Raw genomic sequence first — 13,127 nt, forward strand, 5'->3', positions numbered from 1 at the left:
TAATATCAAAATTTTAATTTTGAGGTTTTTTTTAGAATTTTACTACTTTCTGCCTTATATTCACGTTTCAATAAATCACTTCACCTTTCCCCCTTTTTCCTGGCAATACATAAAGAAATTAAGATTTGGTTAAGACTTTTGCAAAGTACTGTATATGCCTATTTGAATTTGATGTGATGATTTGATATCACTTGTTTTATGTTCCTGTACTCAAACCATCTTTGTCTTCCAATTCAATCAGGTGTTCCAGCTCATCTTCCCTCATTTTCTACTGGTGGAGACATGTTAGACTTCTTGGTGCAGTCAAGTTATATCAGCAAACCTGATGGCCTGTTGGCCACTTGGTTTCACAGAGCCAACAGCAAGGAAGAAATGGACAAAGCTCTTGCAAGTAAAAACACATCTAGCTACAGTAGTAGTTTTGTTTGTCATTGGAGCCACAAAATTCACATCCTGTACAAAAAATGGCTGCATCATACTTATACGTGATTTTTCAAAATCTGCTCTTGCAAGGTGGTGTCATGATCCTAGAAGCTGACGTCACCCTGGAGGGTTATGGAACACAGAATCAGAAACCAATCCCGATCATGGCTCATCCTCCTAACATCTATAGTGATAACACTCTTGACCAGTGGCTGGATGCTGTGCTGAACACAAGAAAAGGTGCAGAATAGACCTCATCAAATACATATGTGTAACTGATTTGGAGAATGGCAGGATCTAATGCTTTGTGTCTCCCTGCAGCCATGAAGTTGGACTTTAAATCTCTGGCATCAGTGGGTTTGTCATTGGATTTGCTAAGACAAAAGAATAGTAGCAGAGGAATTAACAGGCCTGTGTGGCTTAACGCAGACATCCTCCAAGGTCCCAACGTACCAAACTTTGTGCCTGCAATCAATGCAACAAGGTCAGACCTGCTTAGATTTAGATTAGGCAATACATTGGAAATATGCATTGAGAGATTTGGAAGCAAGTACCTAACTAAAGGAAAAGAGAGTAACAGGAATAAAAAACGTAATGTCTATGGTTTTGTCGACAAAGCAAGCCACTCTTTATTTTCTTCCCCTTTTTCAGATTTCTTCAATTGATTCAGGAAAAGTTTCCAGATGTGACCTTGTCTCCTGGATGGCAGGTATTGCATATTAACATTGTATATAAAAATAAAAACTGTAGTAAACCAAAAGCTTTGTAGCAGAGTTTTCATAGAGGTCTTGGAATGGCAGTGTGTGTCAAGTCAGGTGGTTGACCATGTAGCGTTACCGGGTATTTATATACCTATTAAATATAAGGATTTATGAGATGTTCTTACAGTCTCAAATAAACCTTACCTCGAATTCAGGGCACCACCTACCTAGGTTTTTAACTTAATTTAAGTCACAGTCAGGTAGGAAAACTGTTCGAAATCTTACGATCCTGGTGTTAAATTAATTAATAATCAATTAATATTCAGTCTCATATCTCGCTACTTTCGTGAAGTTCTCGTTTGGTTGGACAGACATTACATAAAGAAAGCATACGACACAATCTGTGATTATAACATATATATAGATATATGAGCTGTTCATTACAATGATATGATCTTAGACATGAACCTTTAAACAAACAGGAGATGCATGGAATATGGGTGATTATATAAAACACTTAGTGAATATAAAATAAAATATGGGGAATGGGGAGATACTGGATGTATTCAAATAGTTTAGGTTGGCTGACTATTTGAAGCTAAATACTGACATTTCGGATTAATTTATCATTCTGTGAAAGCCTCGAGACATCCATCAAACCCACTTTAAGGTGAAAACGGGTCGGTCTTACTGTGCTGAAGTTCTGTTCAGTCGGTTCGGACCACGGCAGCGGTCACGCGGGGTCCGAGGGGATTTCTCTTCCGCTCTCTGGGCCTTCCTGGCTGTGGTGGCTGACTTTAGCGGACTTCTCAGTTGCTTCTTTCACCGGGAAACCGAAACGATGGTGCCGAGGACTGTGGTTAGATGGTCGAATCTTCTTAGTGTCAGTGGGTCCGTTGCTTCTCTGATGAAGTGAACTTAAGTTCACAGAAAATTAATAAAAGGTTGCTTGGAGTTGGCTTCTTGGTAGGAAAAGGTGATGATGGCGTGAAACAGCGGAGGTTAGGACGTGCGACGTAGAAGGACGTGGATGGCGAGGGACAAACAAAAACACGTAAAACGTGCATCTTCAGAGTATTTCAATCTGTTTCTTTGTTCGGGTCTTTCTTTCTCGTCTCCGGGGTCTCACTGGGTTCTGGAGGGTCTCCTCCGGTCGTCCGCTGCATCGTTATCCACACGTCCTTCCGTTCTCTCCTGAGATTATGGGAAAACTCCCAAACTCTGGTGAGCTCTTCTCTTCTGCTTAAACCATCTCCAAAACTCTCTGAGCAGCTGTTCTCTGCTCAAATCTCCTTCTGAAACTCTGGGTTGGAACCCTTCTGGAACAAGAGGCAAGAAGCAAGAGAGCAGACGCCTGAAGCGAGCCAGCAAAACGAGAGAACTAGAGAGAGCACTAGAGAGCGTGTGTTTTCCGCGGGTTCCGGGTTTTGACTCTCGGAGGCGGGGCTTACACTACTTTTTCAGCCAATGACATGCTTGAACTGTGTGCATGTCTGTGTAAGGTGATCTGTGCTATATGGGGATTTCTGGATTTAGACAAAGAAAACTCTTATTTCTCCATTACTCCCATCTCATAGAACATTTGTCTCGGTGATTCTGAAAACACCACATCTTGTTAAGATATGCAGATTAAAGATATAACATAGACTTGTAATATAAAGACATCAAAATAACACACATGATAAAGACAATTATGACTTTCAAAATTCAGATGAATATCTATGAAATCGTGACATATGAATAGTGAGTCACACAATGTTCATTTTCTGTGTTAACAATGGGGACACTAAACAAATACCAAATAGATACCGAAGGGACATCGTTAGAAGTTACTAGTTGCATATATTGTCCATTTTACTGAGTCCTCTAGGATTTAAATGTTCAACTAATCAACACTGCAGACCACTGCAATGTGGTTCCATCAGGCAGGTTGGGCATTTTCCAACAAGTTTGTTTCTTTGTCAATATTTAAGCCAGAATCGTACAAATTGTCTCTATATGCGTCTTGTGATCAAGCTGGAAACCTGAAAGAAATTGTACACGGTTATCAAACACATTTAATATAGTTTTAAGATTCGACTAAAAGTGAGTCTTATGAAGTCTTCTCAGTTCGTGTGTAGCCATCTGGTCGGTTTGCTGGTAAAAAGGGGTGTTAAAGTGTCAACTTTCGAGTTATGGTCTAGATAAGATAGTAAGTGTCCCACTTTTCCAAGAGTGAGTTCTTTGTTCGTTAGAGTCTATCCCAATTTTTATTGCAGGCGTCTGTTGCGAGTTCGACTCCCCAAAAGCTCTTAAGAGAGTAGAAGTTGAACGTAAATTAGGCAGTTTCTGTCTCTTTTTCCTTTGTGGAAAGAAAATGAAGATCTGGTTTATATCCACATACGTAAACATCCCCCACAGGAATGTTGGTTTTGTCAAAGTTTGAAAAACTCTTAATCCACACGGCACTGTGACTGCTACAACCAGTAGGCTAGTTGGCTTGTGGATTCAAAACTTTGATTGATATCATATGCCAAAGTATTAGTATGAAGTAATAAATGCTTACATAATAAGTATGTAAGCATCTGTCAACTCATAGCAAGTATTGGAGTCTCCTAACATCTTATTCATAAGAATTCCAACATGCTCGAGTTTAGTTTGCATTCTGTTTCACATTAAACACAAAGTACAGCTGAGACTGATATGATCATCACAAATTTGGTGTAGAAGCGAAGGACAGACAGAGGAGTGGAACAAAGTCTGGTGTCTCAATCACAACAAACAATCACTAAAACACCAAAAAATCATTGTCATGGAGGCTCTAGATGAAAAGGATTTAATCATCACTGGCAAAATTCCAGTGTAAAAATCCCTTGAAACACAAAAGTTTTTTGCCTCATAGAACAATTTTTGAAAAGGTTTATCTTTAAAACCTTTGAGAGGAAGGCCAAGTGCAACTATAGCTGTTTCCCATTATCTCTGTCATGAATTTCTATATTTATACAATGACATTATACAATGTCTAGAAATGTGATTTGTGTGACATCACCATAATTTAGTTTACTGACCGAACAGGACTGTGTGGATAAGCCAAGTGGGGTGGAAACTACCACTATTGGAAATATATGCACGTGAGCTTTTCGTTCAAATGAGTGGCACAGTCTTTCCGTTTTTCAGAAAATGGTCTGTTCACTCATAAGAGTACAAAACTAATTTTGGAAATATAAAACATTTACCTAATGACAGTCTTTCATTTTGCACTATTCTCATGCCAAACATTGAATATTTGCCCATTCAGTTGTCAAACATCATGTCATTTTGTTTCTTTTTATGGGGCCTTTCAACATGAAAAATCAGTACTGCCATTTTTTTTGTCAGTTATGGTTGTAGGCTATTTTACAGTTACATTGCTTTGTTTTTGACAGGTTCTTTATGCTCCTCCAATTTTCAATGCAACTTACTCCAGAGCCATGGTGAAAGACATGTATGATATCATCAAAGATGTCCCTCAAAAGGTAAGTGGAGATCTAAAAGTGAAAATATTTTTTACATGAAAATAAGGAGGGGCTGAATGGTGGTGTGGTGGTTGGCACCGTCGCCTCACAGCGAGAGGGTTGCAGGTTCAACTCCCAGTTGGGGCTTTTCTGTGTGGAGTTTGCATGTTCTCCCCATGTATGCATGGGTTCTCTCCAGGTACTCCGGCTTCCTCCGTCCAAAAACATACATGTTAGGTTAATTGGTGTCTCTAAATTGTCCCTAGGAGTGAGTGTGAGTATGAGTGTTTATCTCATTTGCCTCTGTGTGGCCTTGTGATGAACTGGCAACCTGTCCAGGGTGTACCCCGCCTCTTGCCTGATGACTGCTGGGATAAGCTGCAGCCCCCCCACAACCCGACGGAGTAAGCAGGTATAGAAAATGGATGGATGGATGAAAATAAGGAAATGTAGAATCTTAGAAGTATCGTGCAACATTCGCTGCACCAGAGTATAGCACCCTCACTGCAACTCCAACAACTTGACAGTGCCATATCTCTTTAGGTGACATTCCCAGTCCATGCACTGTTGGTTCGCAGCGGCTGGCAGCACATCAACTGGCTCCTCAGCCAGTCTCCACGGTAACAGATAACTTCAACCAGTGCTATGACAATGACTCAAAGTCTGTAATCTATCAAGGAAACCCATGAATAATTGACAGCAACTCTAACACGTGTTTGTTCAGTCTCTGTGATGGTGACAAATACGTAGTTTGATGATGTGCATTTTCTTCTAGGTTCAGTCTGACATTATGGCAGGGTTCGGTTCACCCAAACATCAGCGACCTGCTGTTTGTTCGTGACAACACTCACCCTACTAGAGTCTACTACGATATATATGAACCCACATTATCAGAATTTAAACAAGCTGCAAGTAAGGACAAAGCTGGTAACAAATACAGATATCAGTAGATAGTTTATATTGGAGGTAGTCTAATATCAGTAAATTTAAATCTGTCTGCAAGTGTGTATCTTATTATTTTGTTTATTTGCAATACTTTCAAAAAGTAGCTGAGGTTGGGCTGGCAGTGTAAAGAGAAAAAAAATGTTTATTTCAGGTTCAGTAACTAAACATATTACATATGATTGTAAAAAGTAAAAAAATACTAATATCTTAACCTTTATAAAAGCTAAACCAAGACTTGAAGACCCAAACCAGAAGGAAAGCATGGTATTGTGCAGTACTGGATAGTAAAATTGCAAACAGTTAATTAGTTGTAATAGGATTAGAGTGTGTTGATGCTATTAGATATAATCAGCCCATTACTTAAGTACTGTGTGCAGAGATAGTAAAAATAATTCTGTCAGTCAAATGTGAAAAAAAGAGAAAGAAAAGAAATGATTTCTTTCTGTATTTCTTTGTTTATTTTATTAATGTATTGATTGTTTTCACAGGTGAGCAGAACCATTTTAGGAGATTCTATCCAGGAGGAAGCCTGATGGACTTTTTTTATCCAAGCCACAATTCAGACACTGCCTTCATGCCCAACAGTCTGGCGGTGCATTGGTTCACCATCACTGAGCAGGCCTCCTTGCTGACTCATCTCTCAGGTATTTGTTTACTCTGAAAACATTTCTTGTCTTTTTGATATATTGAAATGCTTGTACAGTATAAAAAGTGTGTGGAGTGAAGTGGGTATTTCTACATCCCTGAAACAATAATAAGATAATCTAAGATAATTAGAGGTGGAAATTAACGATTTAAAAAGGAGCTGCTGGACTGTCTCACTGTGTTTTTTGACCAAAGACTGTACTGCTGTGTCCCTGAACCACTGGAGTGTCCTGTATGCTTCTGGTAGGTTGGCTTGGATTGATCTTGAGGAAAGCAGGTGATGCTTTCAATCAGTAGACAAGAGATCCACAACACCCTCATTCTGATACACTTACAAACAGGATGCACCTGAAGCCTGCTTTTTTTTTCTTTTTTTTTAAATTTATTTAAATATGCACAATGATAAAACAAGAAAATACATTTACCGGTATTAATACAAAGGCCAAAAGAATGTGCAGGAGAGGAAAAGAAGCCCAAGGGCTTATATACGCCCCCCCCCCCCCCCCCCCCCCCCCCTCTCCCAAATATAAAACTCTAAATTAAATCAACCAATAAAAGAAAAGAAAAGGCAGAAAAGAGGAGACAAGGAAAAAACAGAGAGAGAGAGAGAACAAAATCACAATTTCATTTCAATTGAAATTTTGCCTGGACAGAAGATAGCTCACCAAACTAGACTTAAACATTTTGTAGGAGGATAAAAGCTTGAGACCTCTGTCTAGGGAGTTCCAGAGCTGGGGTCCATGGAATTTGATAAAACATTTGTCTGGAAGTTCTACAAAGAGGTAAAAGAAGGTTGTTCTTGGGCAGGTGCTTGGGACCTACTCCCGATTAACTGCACCAAAACAACACTCAGAGCATATCAAAGACATTGCATTAAGGCCTCAGTAAATTATATCAGCTTGAGGAAAAAAGGGGCCTAATATATCTCCTGTAAAGTTCTAACCATGTTTCACCTTACCACAAGAGGAGGAAATTAAATGAAGGAGGATCACATTCTTAGTGATTTATAAATTATCTACCTGCATACACAGCACCAGAGAAGAGGAGACACTGACTGAGATTACAACACCTGTGTTGTAATGTTTGTGTTACATTAACATGTGTTTGTGTAATTGTTTGTCTATATTGATAAGGTCCAAAATTTAGAAGACCATGATACTTGTTGGATACAACATGTTTTGAGAGGACCAAATGGTGGGACCCACTCATTTAAAGGGATATTTTGAAGGTCAAAACTCAATTTTACGGTTAGGATTAGGTTATGGTTTGGTTTAGTGTAAGAGGCTAGAGAATGTATTATACCAATGGTGAATCATAAAAAAAACAAGTTCATGTGTGATTGTGTCTGATGATATTTATTTGTTACAATTTGCTGTAGAAACTTAGTAATGTCACACTGACCCCTTTTCATCTATTTTATTGGCTCTGTGTGTATTCAGGTGAGGATGGTGGCATGTTGATCATTAATGTGGCTTCTGACAGCAATCTCCCTGGAGTTCCAGTGGTAGAAAGTTCTGGAAGGAACTCAGAGCCCCTTACACTGCAGGTAGATCAGCAAAGAAAAAAAAAATCTTTGAACATTCAACATTGATAGGAAGGGTTAATCCATGTCCATTTACAGTATCATATCTTTTGTTTGACTCTGAAATTTCTGTGTATATTAAGAAGGCCCAATGTATGTTCACAGCATGTCCTCCATCTGCTTGGATGGAATGCACACGCACGCTGGGGTGTTTACCTGCGGGTTCACATGAATCAGCTTCTAGAAGCTTCCCTCAAACTGCTGCACTCAGCCTACACTGCAGGGAAGCTCTACAGGCCTGTCTGGATCAGCTTGGAGGATTTACAGAGCAGCAACAACTCAAGTGTAAGTACAGTCCTGTGCAAGACTATGTCATACATAATAATACACTCAATGACTTGTAAAACCGAGACATTGTCATAACTATAAATGAAAAAAACGGATCCATCTCACTGGAAAAAGTCATTACAGATTTATCATGCCCTCAGATTCATAAAAAAGAAATAATAAATCAGTGGCGTTGGACCACAGACTAATGATAACAACTTCTTTATTGAGTGACTGATGGTTTTATGTAAAACTCTGATATCTAGGATCTTCTGTTATTTTTGCCATTAAGATGTGTGATGTCATCATGCTCAGCACTAAGGTGTTTTAGGATTTGAATGCAAGTTGGGGGGTTAGGGCAACAAGACCAGGAAAACAAAGTCCCACATAATCTCAAAATGTATTTACAGCATCTGCATGTTACTCTGCAGCTGTTGGTGTCAAAGTGTATGTATCTACACTTACAAAGCAATTTCACAAATGTTACCTACATGGGAGCTGTACCAGGAAGAAGCCTTTGGTCTCAAAAAGAACATTAGACCGAAGCTAGAGTTTGACAATTGAAATAAAGTCACATGAAAGACCAATAAAAAATAGAGTTGTTTGGTCACAGTTAGAGTAAGCATGTGTGATACAAATGGAGGATGTCTTCAAAAAGAACCACATACCAATCGTGAACTACAGCAATGGAAATGTTATGCTTTGCTGCCTTAGCAACTGGGCAGCTTGTAGTCATGGATTCAACTAGGAATTCTGCATCATCTCAAAGAGTGCTTAATCAAAATTTAATTGTTGTATTGAACTGAATTGGAATAAATTGGATTTAACTGGACTGAAATGGGGTTGTATGGTGGTGTGGTGGTTAGCACTGCAGCAAGTTCCTGGTTTGAATCTCAGCGGAGAGGTGGTGGAATTTGTACGTTCTCCCATGCAAGCGTAAGATCACACCAGATACTTGGTCTTCTCCCATTGCCTAAAGACATGTATCTTAGGTTACAAGTTATTCTCATAAAAAAATATTTAAAGGGGTATACCTACTTTTTTTGTTGTTGAAAAACAGTTTTAAATAGAATCTAATGGGAGCTTGTCTTATCAGAAAAAAACAACAATTTTCATTTAAAGCTGCTACCAGGAAAAAATGAGAATAAATTATTTGACATTCTTCCCATTTTCAATATATTCAGTTAGAATACTAACTTACTATGCAATTTAATGTGTCATCTCTGAATATTTATGCATTTCTAAATAGTGGATAAAACACGTCACGCATAACCATGTTGTACCAAGTTTCATGAATTAGTGTTTGGTGAATTTGTGGATGTCATTTTCGTACTTCAATTCTGTTACAAAATATTCCTCCGTTTTCTTTCAGGATTTTGTATCCATAACAGAGAGGTTGTTTCCTTATGTCACTCTTGTCCTGGCTGGGCCAAAATGGCCTCCCCTGATCCCAGCAGTAGTGACAGATCTGTCACAAAAGGTGGCTCTACACCTGACCACAGCATCTCTACTCCAGGAACAGGAAGAGCTTTACTCTCTAATGGAAATGGACAGATATGACTTTCTAGTGGAGTTGGACAGAAACGATAGACCTGAAACTTTCACATTCTTGAAAGAACTCATGGCGCAGCGGACAAAAAGCACAAACACAAATTTGTACATGATATCTGACCAATTATAATTAAAGAAACCAGAAGTGCACAAGCATATGATATTGGACCTTCACTCAAACATTTACATATAGTAATATGAGAAGTCTCGCGACACCCCTTATTTCTTTATATATTTCCAGAAAAATGTGAAGTATATGCAGGGATTTATTGAAACATGTTCAAACATAAATAGAAACACACTATATAAAGCAAATGAGTTTGTACAATTCAAAGATGTGACAAAGGTCCCGTGTCAGGTCATCATCCCTTGGTTTAGATGTTTATAGTTATAGTTTTAAGTGTCTCAACAAACAAAAAAACCCAAAACATTTTTGGTAATGGTAATTGAAAAGCTGCAAATGTCCAAAGAAAAACTTTAAAAGATTACAAAACAATTTGGCTCCTTGGAAGAGAAATGTAAAGACATTAAAGTTGGCTGCACTGTGGTGTGATGGTTAGTCCTGTTACCTCACAGCAAGAATATTCTTGGTTCAAATCCTTTCTGTGTGGAGTTTGTATTCCCCCCATACATGCGTGGGTTCTCTCTGGCTACTTTGTTTTCCTCCCACTGTTCAAAGACATGCATTTGAAGTAAATTGTCAATTCTAAATTGACTGTGCGAGTGAGTCTAAGGGTGCAGGGTTGTTTCTGGGTTTTCACTGTGATGGACTGGCAACTATTGTGTACTTTGCCTTTTGCATGATTTCAGCTGGGATAGGCTCCAGCTCCCTGCGATCCTTCACTGGATTAAGTGTGTAAAGAAAATTGCATGATCAGGGATGGCTCAAGACTTTAGCACAATACTTTCTATGTTGATGACTGTGTTGTGAAAATTCTGGACATGATTCATAGCATATAGCTTTTTGCTTGACTATACTTTCCAAGGCAAATCAAATGTACCATGGCACTACAAAGCCAAATATATTCAATGTTTAATAAAAGCAATCATCAAAAAATGCCAAACAATATATAATGTAAAATAAATCAATGAAATATAAGAAAATGACAAATTTGCCAGATTACTTTTTCCAAATTTTCACAAGTTTTCATGAAGTCGCATCTATCTTTTTTTCTTCATACAACAAGTAGTGTTGGCACCTTTTCTCCTTTCAGCTAATTACAGTCAAGTTCTTCAGAATTTTTGAAGGTCTTTATATCTCCAGGAGGCAACAATAGCATAAACAACAACATATCGACGGTTGTGCTGAATCAACATTGGAGCTACTGCTGTAAATAAAGGCAGCACAAACAGTCTTTTCATTTATTCAGCATTATAAAATTCCACATGTTAGCTAATTAGGTAGGTGAGGATGTAAACTTATATGTAAACCTGTATATTACACAGCATCAAAGCAAATGTGGAGCTGTGTTACTGTACCTTGCCCCTTAAGATTAGTGTCAACACAATGAAAACCTTTAGTTTTTTTACATTAATGACTTTGTCCATGGACATTAATGATGTTCATCATCATTAAAAAAAAAAACATCCCTCATTTGTCTTGTAAATTATGACATTAAGTACTGTAGAAACAGTAGCAACATATGTTGAATTTGCTTTCCTCTATGGGTCAGATAGGGATTAAGGCACATATTTGACATATGTGAAAAAAATGACCCTATAAGATATTATACCTAACTCTAAGTACTGTCCAGTCTTGCACAGTTGGCAAATATTGTACATGCATCATGGTTCTTTCCATCATATTCGCAGGCATATCACCATGAATGGTGAGGAACATTAATGGAAAAGTGGCAAGTGTTTGAAAGACTGCATGCCATCATTTTACAAGTTATTAACGTACAGAAACAAATTTTCAACCATCACTCAACATTATGAGTCAGAAACAGGAGAGACTGTGACCACATCACATATTAAATCTTGGATCTCCCTGAGACAACTCTGTATTCATTCAGAATCTGTGGTATTGGCCAAATGTGAAAAAAAAGAAAAAGATTTTGAGTAATTTTGCTTCTCAATGAACTACACTTTGTAGACATACATAAGAAAGAACAACAAAAATGAAGTCAGATCAGTTTTATTCATATATCTTTATGAACTTTTTTTCCCCCAAGCACTGATAAACATAAGGACAAAATCTATACTTTGTCATAAAAGCTGAAGATTTTACATCTCTAATTGTTTTGATTTCATGATTGTTTTGTTTTTCCGAGCTTGAAAAATGAAAAGGTTTCAGGGGACAATTTCAAGTTTTCCAAAAAACCTTTAGGCATTAAAAGATTTTTTTTCAACAAAGCTTTAAGCAAGGCAAGGCAAGTTTATTTGTATAGCACAATTCAACTACAAGGCGATTCAAAGTGCTTTACAGAGACATTAAAACAGTAGAAATAAAAAGCATGATTTAAATTTTAAACAAAAAAGAAAGAAATAAGAACAATAGATACAATCAGATAAAATCAGTAGTTAAAAAGTGATTAAGGTCTAAATATGTTAATAGGCTAAATAGAAACATGGATTGAAACTGTAAAACCACTGATTGGAGGAGGCACACACTGGCTTTGTGATCATTTGGGTTTTTCATTCACCTAATTGAGAATTTTTATATTTTTAAGTTATTTATTAGTAGAAAAAACAATATTGTCCTTGTTCGCTGGGAACACTTACATAGTCTTATTTGTACCATGTTGTAAATAGCAGACTAATCTCACTTTACCTTTTGTTCTAACTGGCCTACAGCTTGGTGTTGTGGAGTGGCTTTGACAGTAAGGTGGGACTGTTTGTTTTTGTAGCACGGTATTTGCCTGCTCGCTCCTAAAAAGCAGGCTGCAGTCTGTTCTTGGCCAGGTAGTGGCTGCAGGAGCAGAAGGTGTGATAGAAAGAGGAGGAGAGGCCAGCGATATCTGTGGAGATGTAGGGTAGTACCTCTGGAGATGCCTGGTTATAGTAGCTGATCTGAACAAAAGAGCAAAATCATAGTGGTTAGTTTCTTAAGATTATGAGTAAAAAAAAAAAGCTAAAACTGTCTTTGTCTCACCAGTGACATGTTGTTTTTTGTCTCCAGTATGGTAAATCCAGCACACAGAACCTCTCCTCTGTTATATCCATCAAAGGGAGGATAAGAGGGCAGGGACACTGAACGCAGAGCGATGACGTATGGATCTCTAAGAGGGGAAAAAAACGGAGTAACTGTAAATTCTGCAGAGGTGGATAAAGTTAAACCTTCCAGATAGTCATGCCACTAACCCGCTGCTACATGGCTTCCTTTTGGAAGCCAACAAGATGAAATCCTGGAGAATTCTTTCTCCCTGATTGGATGAGGTGGGGGATGCCACAGCATCTTGATGCACTGATGGAGTCACCACACGATAAATTAAGTCATCATCATCCACACGATGTATGAGTTCGCATTTCCTGGTATAGAAAGGACAGTTTGTTAAAAACATAGTTTCTTCTTTTCTTTTTCATGAAACAACAAAACAA

At 38.1% G+C, this 13,127-nt stretch overlaps 2 protein-coding genes across 3 annotated transcripts in view; one reads left to right on the forward strand and one right to left on the reverse strand.

The window, feature by feature from the left end:
• Window positions 1-279: 279 nt before the first annotated feature.
• On the forward strand, window positions 280-9,717 carry fam151a (family with sequence similarity 151 member A). The gene is made up of 11 exons (XM_075484277.1): window positions 280-391; window positions 514-663; window positions 745-907; window positions 1,075-1,132; window positions 4,529-4,618; window positions 5,141-5,217; window positions 5,373-5,509; window positions 6,031-6,186; window positions 7,627-7,733; window positions 7,875-8,054; window positions 9,409-9,717. Exons 1-11 carry the CDS (start codon window positions 283-285, stop codon window positions 9,715-9,717), a joined length of 1,536 nt encoding a protein of 511 aa, XP_075340392.1. The 5' UTR covers window positions 280-282.
• Window positions 9,718-9,840: 123 nt separating this feature from the next.
• The window catches only part of LOC142399434 (acyl-coenzyme A thioesterase 11-like), a 56,302-nt gene continuing 53,015 nt past the window's right edge, over window positions 9,841-13,127 (reverse strand). For both annotated transcript variants that reach the window (XM_075484093.1, XM_075484094.1), the window contains 3 exons: window positions 12,891-13,058; window positions 12,682-12,808; window positions 9,841-12,599 (listed from right to left, as the gene is read on the reverse strand). In XM_075484093.1, coding sequence (XP_075340208.1) covers window positions 12,459-12,599; window positions 12,682-12,808; window positions 12,891-13,058 — 436 coding nt within the window. In that variant the 3' untranslated portion in view covers window positions 9,841-12,458. The remainder of the gene's footprint in view (window positions 12,600-12,681; window positions 12,809-12,890; window positions 13,059-13,127) is intronic.

This window comes from Odontesthes bonariensis, chromosome 14 (genome assembly GCF_027942865.1).
Source record: "Odontesthes bonariensis isolate fOdoBon6 chromosome 14, fOdoBon6.hap1, whole genome shotgun sequence".
Lineage (NCBI taxonomy): Eukaryota > Metazoa > Chordata > Actinopteri > Atheriniformes > Atherinopsidae > Odontesthes > Odontesthes bonariensis.

Excerpts from the sequence above, each read along its gene's own strand:
- fam151a (XM_075484277.1), top strand. The coding sequence starts at position 283 with ATGTTAGACTTCTTGGTGCAGTCAAGTTATATCAGCAAACCTGATGGC. Across the intron at positions 5,510-6,030 it reads AGAATTTAAACAAGCTGCAA|GTGAGCAGAACCATTTTAGG; the intron begins GTAAGGACAAAG and ends TTGTTTTCACAG. Across the intron at positions 7,734-7,874 it reads CAGAGCCCCTTACACTGCAG|CATGTCCTCCATCTGCTTGG; the intron begins GTAGATCAGCAA and ends GTATGTTCACAG.